The sequence below is a fragment of the Oryza sativa genome, chromosome 7 (genome assembly GCF_034140825.1).
Source record: "Oryza sativa Japonica Group chromosome 7, ASM3414082v1".
NCBI lineage: Eukaryota > Viridiplantae > Streptophyta > Magnoliopsida > Poales > Poaceae > Oryza > Oryza sativa.
This window is the reverse complement of record NC_089041.1, coordinates 19,148,674-19,157,424: the sequence shown is the minus strand read 5'-3', so window position 1 is coordinate 19,157,424 and position 8,751 is coordinate 19,148,674. Positions and strand designations below refer to the sequence as shown.

The 8,751-nt window shown below is 40.1% G+C and overlaps 1 protein-coding gene across 1 annotated transcript; it reads left to right on the top strand.

Moving 5' to 3' along the window:
* Nucleotides 1–297: 297 nt before the first annotated feature.
* LOC4343316 (transmembrane E3 ubiquitin-protein ligase FLY2) lies at nt 298–7,231 on the top strand. The gene is made up of 15 exons (XM_015791782.3): nt 298–715; nt 1,335–1,404; nt 2,331–2,458; nt 2,868–2,983; nt 3,425–3,485; nt 3,703–3,766; nt 3,844–3,921; nt 4,089–4,246; nt 4,337–4,396; nt 4,502–4,595; nt 5,316–5,483; nt 6,067–6,395; nt 6,627–6,743; nt 6,826–6,982; nt 7,076–7,231. The coding sequence occupies exons 1-14, from the start codon at nt 527–529 to the stop codon at nt 6,925–6,927; spliced, it is 1,734 nt and encodes a 577-aa protein (XP_015647268.1). The 5' UTR covers nt 298–526; the 3' UTR covers nt 6,928–6,982; nt 7,076–7,231.
* The last annotated feature ends 1,520 nt before the right edge of the window (nt 7,232–8,751 follow it).

Here is an 8,751-nt window from a genome sequence, read left to right as displayed (position 1 = left end):
CTTTCCTGTGCTCTTTCTCGGTTATTAATATTTTCTCAATCCTATAATTTTTTTAAAAAAAAACAGGCATTTAAAACTATCCGCTAAGGATTTAACTCAATACTAAAATGGAAATATAATCCATTCTAAACATAGAATTCGAGCAGAGGCCTTTCAATAATCTTGAGCATAGCCTGGCTAGCGAGTCCATAAACAGTCACTGACAAGTGGGCCCCAAGTAGAGCGTGGCCACGACCAAAGCTCTGCTCCCCCCTTCCAGCCCGTCTCCAACCAGCCGCCTCCCCCCCAACGCCAACCACCCGCACACGCAAAATCCCCCAACTCCAGCAACAACCAAAAAGTCGCCGTCGCCGTCGCCTCTCCTCGCCGTCGCCGCCCATCCCCCCCCCCCTCTCGCTTTCCCCTCCCCTCCCCTCCACCGACCAGCCGCCATCCCGACCTGCTCCCTGCCGCGGCGGTCTCTCGACGACCGTTTCCGTCCCTACTTGCTCATGGTGGTGGCCGCGCCGTGCTCGTCGTGAGGGGGATGATGCGCCGCCGCGCGACGATCGGGGCCATGGGGCCCTCCGCAGCCGCGCTGAGGGCCGCCGCCGTGGTGGGGCTGGTTGTGGCGGTCGGGCTCGCGCTCCCGCCGCTGGCCGCGGCGCTGCGGCCGCTCAGGGAGCGCGTCGCGTCCGCAGGGGCCGCCTCCTCCTCCGGATCGTGGGGCGATGAGGTGAGGACACCGAGGCGCGATTGGGAGGTTTCCTCCCCACACCATTTCTGTCGCGGGGGTTTAGGCGAATTCGGTCCCGACGGGGTAGTGCAATTGAAGAGAAGAGGCCGGGGGGAGTTGGGGAGAGATATATGCTTTGCTCTGCGCTAAATTTGGTACTCCATGGGTTTAATTTCGTAGAGGGCTTATTTTGGTGCCTTGTTTCCTTGCAGTACAAACAATTCGATGGAAACAGATAACTAGTGTTGAATTTGGAAAGGTACTGCAAAACCAAAATCGGCGTCTAGGTTTACAAGTCAAATTAGGCTATTCTGTTCTTGGTAGGCACCTTGAATTGGATATGCTGGCATCCCAACTGACTGTACGTTTGTACCTACATAGACACCAGGTGTAGTTGGAGTAAGAGTCTACTAGGCGTCTATAAGCCCTTGGGAATATGAAGAAGGGGCACTCGAACAGCTCGCACTTCAAGTGGTTTCTTTCATTTCTAACTTGGTTGTTATCTGATCATGCCCTTGAGCTTGTCTGTTTATCACTTTTATCTACAACTACGAATTCTACTTGTATGTCTGCAGTTGAGCTTATTACTCATTATCTCTATCTTTATGTGCTTCTGCAGCATGCATTCTTCAAGAGGGATGAGAATGAGATAAGTCCGTACTCATGGAATATCACAGGGACATATAAAGGTAACTTCTGGGTCATAGTTACACTTACACACTCGATGTTCTACCTGCTTCTTTAGCTGAACATTTGTATCACTACAGCATGTGCTATAGTGATATGTTGTCTTTCGCTTGCCATACATTTTATTGCCGCTGCATGTGTTTGGATGATCTACTGTTGTAGGTATTCCAGGAATTAAGTATGTGCTATTTGCTCTTGGAATATTATTTGAAACATGGGAACTGCCCTCTATTCCCTGGAGTTCAGTACTGTACCTGCATTTTAGGTGCTGGAATGATTTAATTTTAGTGCTACCAATTTTTCTTTCGAAGATTATAAGTTAATGATATGCTATTCAAACCATATGATATAATTTGATCATGCCTTATCTTCTTTGCACTTACTTCTTTTGTTTCATGATATTCCTTGTGCCTAATATTAATTCACTGCTGTTGCTTGCTTGTCATAATGCTTAGAGCTTTCTTGGATCTTAGGTTAGGACGTTCAGCCCCAAATTGAAATGTTTGATACTTTGATTTTCCTGCTGTGTATCTAGTTAGTAACAGGAGTCTTTTAACAATTTGTGGTAGATTTTCTATTATGGGTCCATATCTATGCTTTAAGATAGTTACTGTGGCCAAAAAGTGGAATAACATATGTGCTTTTGAAAATCCACCTCGTCACTGCTTGCCAATCCTAGCAACTGTGGTCTTTCCTTCCTGTCCAAACAGTTGTATCATACACCATGTCTATACTTGTGTGCGTTTGAGTGTTACACACATTGTTCTCTTAAATATAATTGTAAATATAAATAAAGTGCACATATGACGCCTTTTTTTAAAAAAAAAAATAGTTACCTTATGTTGTGCTAGTGCTATGCATAGGATACCGTTGCTTCATTACAGTGTTAATGTGCTTCATGAAATAACATCACCAATTTGTTGTTCAGGAAGTTGGAACTTTGCTGGTTCCACAAATGGTTCTTCTAGGTTTCTTGAGTTTACAAAATTGAAGGGCGATGCGGTTTTGGAACTATTAAGTACACCGACAAAGATAAGCGGGGTGCACTATGTTCAGGTAATGCAGTTCCCCACCCCACCAGGTACATGAGGCCATTCTAGTTTACTTTCATTTATAAGTCCAGTTGAGCTGATGTCACATCCTGGCCTCCCACACCCTTCAAATAGTCCCTGTTGAGCCATTCCTACATTGGTGTAACTCCTTTATCCCTGTAGCCTAAACTTAATTCTTTCCCCCGCCCCCTTCATCTCAATCAACTTGAAGCTTGTAATCCCACCTTTTTGGGACTTTTTGAAGAGATTTAATTTCAGGTGGGCTGATCACAGTTTTTCGTGGAGTCATAAAATAATAATAAAAAAGAAGTTACACAGTCCTTTGCATGTCCGATACAATTTTTGTGGTCATCATGATCATTTTCTTCTTCATTCGTGGCTCCTCTGTTCACTCTTTTACCTTGGGATGGCAGGGATCTGTTACATTCCATGATGTTCTAGACAATGCTCATGATCGTGGAGTTGCTCAGATAAGGTTAGAAGGCGTGTACATATGGCCTTTTCGGCAACTTCGGATGGTTGCAAACAGGTGCATATTTAATTTTATTTTCTTTGTACTAAGGAGCTTTATTATACGGTTTTATGTTATGCCTTCCTGCTTCTGGATTATATTATGTTCTGTTAATTTTGTACAAGAGAACTATATTATTAATATGTTCTATTGCCAAGCACTCCAATAAACCTGCATTATGTTACTTAATGCAAGCTTAGCTACTATTACAAATTCATTCAAATTCCTTGGTTATCCTGACAGATACTTTTTTTTTTCTGTTAGCTAGTGCTAATGTTTAATTGTGGTGTCACATTGATTTATATTAATTACAACGAGGGCGACATTACATCACCTTTTTGTAGGGTGGCATATTTATTTGTTTTTGGTGTCAGTTCTGTTTTGGAGTATTCTGTAGTGGCACATGTAAATCTTGTCCTTCTACCATATGATCTAATGCATATGTACTATACTGTCCAGTGGTGCAGATGGCGAGCCACTTCAAGAAGAGGATTACTTCTTATCAAATCCATATCATTTGGTAAGAAGCATAGTTCTTTTTTCTTTATTGACTTTTCACAGAATGTCTTCCAGTAGTTTCCTCTTACCAAATGCCACCATCCAGTTTTCCTTGTGTACTTTCTCTTTAGATATGCATGTAGTCCCATGACATTTACATTCATTATGATAGTAAAAGAACCCCACTCTTTAAGCTAATGTACACGCCTATGACAATGCACTTGCTAAATTTGTATCAGCTGCGGATTTTCTCCTCTCAAGTGTTCCAAGAAACCTCTGAAGAGAAGAACCGGAGGAAGAATTGTAAGATTTTGACTTGTACATTGAATACTACCTACAACCTCATGTGGTTTTGATATGCGTGACCTCTTCCTTATCAGCTCTTACTTACGACATGGAGAAGCATTGTAGCGTCGAAATAGCTGCTAAGGTGGTCCGTGTGTCCTCTAACCTAAATGGTATTGAATTTCTTTGTGAAATTCTTAAACTCATTTCTCATTGGTTAGTTTGTTGTGCATCACCAAAAGCTGCATGCTCATATTTCAAGTTTTCAGTTTGTGATTGCCTTTCCTTTCATTCTTCAATGACATCTAAACAGCGTCTGTAAATGCTTCTTTTCAACTAGAGGGAGAGCATGAGAAATACCGTTTGGAGGGATTGATGGAGAGTACAGCAGTGGATGATGATGGAGAGTGTTTCTCACCGATCTTATTAAATGCAACATCATTGAATGTTGAAGTTTATTACAACAAAGCAGTCAATTATACACTGATGGTCACTTTTGTATCCTTTGTGACTCTTCAACTTTCTTTGTTCTGATTTTTTATTGGTATGTACTGTACTCTATGTGAATTCCTTAATTGAGTATACCAGATCTCCTTCCTCCAAGTTTTGTTACTGATTAGACAAATGGAACATAGCAACACCCAATCTGTATGTATTCATTTTCCTTTTCAGAATATGTCAGTACAATTTGGACCTCTTGCTTTTCATAACCTCAAAGATTCCAGTTTTGAGGTAGTTTATATCATTTTGCAGGGAGCTGCCAAGGTTTCAATTCTAATGATAGGGCAACAAGCTATCATGGATGCATATCTTTGTCTACTGCATCTGACTGCTGGGATATTGGTTGGTGAGTCTTTTGAATCCTAAAATATCAGATGTCTTTTTTGTCTATTATTTTCTGATAAGTGCCAACTGCTAGTATCACCCACTCTTTCTTTGCTGGTAAAAGTTGGGTCCTTGTGCCACTTGTTCTGACATATGCTGTTGCTATGTTCCAACTTGCATGAAGTTCAAGTGTTTCTGAGCAATTAGCTGTAAAATAAAATGTCTTCCAGTAGTAATGCGAAAATAATTATGTTCATTGATTTTTTTTCTCTATTAAATTTAAATTCCACTTTGATTAATGGTTATTCCATTTACAATGGTATTTTCTGTTGAAGTCTTGAAGGGTTGAATAGCAATGCAATATAATGGCAATCTGAGCCAAACACAAAATGAACATGTTATGGTTACATATGCTACTTATCAAATAGAGATCGTGGATAAAAATGATCCACCGTTGAACCTGCTACTGATCACCAGTTAAATACCATCAACATACCCCAAGATTGGGCCCAGCATGCATGCATGGTCTGAATTTGCCAACCCACTCAAACAAGTCCTGTAATTTCACTAATTTGTAAACCCCTAGGCCATTAATCTGAAATGCTGTTAGTCACAATATTAACTAAGTGGAAACCTTTAAGCTTTTCGTGCGGCCTGATGCTTATAATGTTTTAAATTCTGCATATCTTCAAAATTTATTGGTGGTATTAACATTTTAATTGCTTGTTTGAATTATCTACAGAGTCTCTCTTTAACGCATTCGCAACGGCTGCTTTCTTCAAGTTTGTCGTATTTTCTATATTTGAGATGCGATATCTCCTTGCCATATGGAAAGCCAGTAGACCATTGAACAGTGGAGAAGGCTGGGAAGTAATGAGGAGAGAATTGTCTGTTCTTTACAGCCGCTTTTGTAAGTTCTCCATTTTCATCTGGTTTCTCCATTGTCTTAAAAACCAGTCAGTAGGTCATCTCTTCCAGCCAACATTTATTATGCACAAGAGCATGAATCTGCGTAAACTTTAGAACTTTACATGGGCATGTAATCTGGATCACAAGAAGATTGAGTTCCTAGCAGTCTAGCACCCATGCCGATCATTGTTCAATTAGTAAGATGTCATGTGCTCACCATAGTTGACTTGGCAAGATAGCTCCTGTGCTGACCCCATTTCTCAGTCATTCTTATTTATGGTTCTACACATTTACCTTTCATTTGAATTTATTTATGATAAGTGATACCTAATGTGTAAGTGAGTGGGCAAAGCACCCTTATGTGCTATTTGCCTATTTGTTGAAGCCTTTGAGTATGTTGTTCTGTTGGAACCATTAGGATGAATATTTTTGTTGCTTGTTGAAACAGCCTATTTTTCCATTGTAGTATCAGTATGTTGGTAAGATGTCAAATTAGTTGACACTTTCCACCTTTACATCAGTGTTTAGCACTTTTAGCTTTTATTTTACAAAATATAATGTTCAATTTGCGTTGTGTTATTCAGATGGCATTCTTTTGGGAGGGATCCTTCTCATGTATGAGTTGCACAATTTTCTGCGCCCACTTCTTTTCCTGATGTACTCCTTTTGGGTTCCTCAAATTGTCACAAATGTCATCCGGGATACAAGAAAACCCCTGCACCCTCAGTATATTTTAGGCATGACGATCACTCGCCTTGCTATTCCACTGTATATATTTGGTTGCCCTAGCAATTTCATGCGCATTGAGCCTGACAAGACATGGTGCATAGCTGTGACAATATTCATGGGTATCCAAGCGGCAGTGCTCCTGCTCCAGCACTATTTTGGTTCACGCTGCTTTATTCCTCACCAGGTAATTACTACATGGTCTTTCCTAAATCCTCATACACAGTTGATCTGTTGATCTTTCCTACACGCACTCTAGTTGCCATTCATGGCATTAAATTCCATGCCTCCCAAGTTTTTTTTTTCCTTCTATGCTTGCTGTATTATGCACTGTAGTACTTCCATTCCTCAGATTGGAACAATTTGTTCTACCTGTATCACACTATCATTAATAAATTGTCATGGGTACAATTTTCAGATTCTCCCTGAGAAATACTGCTACCACAGGAAGGTAGAGGATAACACAAATCAGCCCATTGATTGTGTTATTTGCATGACTACAATCGACCTTACCCAAAGAACAAGTGAATACATGGTAATTATGAAATCTTGTTGCCTGTGACTAACTGTGATGTCATAGATAACTTTGGCTGAACGTGTGCTGCCTTCTCCTTCAGGTGGCACCTTGTGAGCATATATTCCACTCAGGCTGTTTGCAACGTTGGATGGATATCAAGATGGAGTGCCCAACTTGCAGGCGCTCCTTGCCGCCAGCTTAGATGAGCACTACTTTGTACCATATAGTTAACAAGTAGGTAGCTCAGCATATTCAAGGTATTACAAACTCAACTCCTTTTCCCTTTTATCCGTAAAAGTGGCTTTATACATCTGCAGCTTGACGGTTTGTCTGTTTCGATGCATTTTTAGGTGGGAATTGAGGTGCAATAAGACGAGTTGCAACCATGGGTGGTTTCTCGAAGATAGCTGTAGAAAATCTGTTACGCTTTTAATCTCAAGTGATCTCTGTGTTGTACACAAATCATTGTACCAATTCTCCCACGGAGGAAAAAAAAATTTTACTTATGCAGTATTCTCGCTCGGCATGCTGCGTTCTTATGTCTTCTTCAGATCTGTCCTTGTTTTGATTATGTAAGCATTGCACAAAAGGTATTCTCACACTGCAAAACGAACTACGGTGTTCCAACTTCTGCGATCTGCGGTAATGCGCCGCCACCCATGCCGTTGAGGTGTGTGCCCCTGCTGTTCCGGCGTTTGTTGTCGGGTGTGCTGTACCCCGTTGAGGTGTGCCCATGTTTAAACGCAGGCAGTCGAGACCAACACGACGAGACAGGAATGCTGCAATTGGAGAAAGAATATGAGGCCCCTTTCAAATGGAGGAAAAATAAAGGAATTGAAATCCTACACTATTCATATCTTTGATTCGTAGGAACGAGAAAAGAAAAAACGTAGGAAACCTTCCTATTCCTACGATTTTAGAGGAAAAACGTAGGAAATTTAACATCTATTCTAACCTCTTGGAAAATTTTCTCTGAGTCTATCTCTTGGAAAATTTCCTCTGAGTCTAACTCTCTTATCTAATTCTTGTGTTTTTTCTGCGGTCTAATTAAACGGTTATTCCTATGTGTGTTTCCGGTATTTTGTAATCCTCTGTTTTATACTTTATGTTAAAATCATGTGTTTTTCCTATTCTTCCGTTTTTTCAACCTTGCGATTCAATGGGGCCCTGGAAGGGAAAAGGAGAGCAAAATGCAAGATACTGCAGTGGACGAGAGGTCACAATGCATTGAAATCGAACTTATTCACAATGCACTTCAATCATGTTTTTCTTTTTCTTTCGTACACTAGCTAAAGACCTGTGCGTTATAAAAGAATATTATAAAAGATAAAACAAAAGCAAAAACTTTATAGCATAACTAGTCGATTTAACATATAATGCAAAGACATCCATACTAAAATGTGTTGCTAGATCACCTCTTTTTATCCTCTTTGTCAATTTCCCTAAGCCATAAAGTCGGATAATACAAGATTGGATGCTTATAATTCATCTGTGGTAGTAGATGAATTTAAAGGTTTTGTATGTGATTCCTTTAAAATTTCTAGAATTAGCATTTTTATGGCTATTCATATGTTACGGAGATCTCATGCTTATGTTCTGACATGTAAGTTTGTGGTGTTGAAGACAAACTCGGACACCACAAAAATCATTCTAAGTAGTAAAGATAAGAGCACTTCAATTTCCTATAGAGATTGAGAAAATTTAATTTCAAACTGGACATAAAGGATAGTCCACCTTACCAGTTGCAACAGTGCCACCGCCAATTCTTTTACCCCTTGCCAGTAGTACTATGTGCCATTGGTCTCTTGTGATTAACAATCGGAAGAGAAAAAAAAACTCTAGGTTTGCTTCTCTGTGCTCATGTTGACAAGTTTTACTTTGAAACTAGTACTATCTCCGTTTCTCCGTTACAAAATATAAATATTTTTAAGATTGTCACATGTATTAAGAAAATATGTGTAAATGATTGGTTGAAAAGGAAACGTAGGTAAAGGATAATGGTTACGATTCGTTGAGAAGTAAGTAG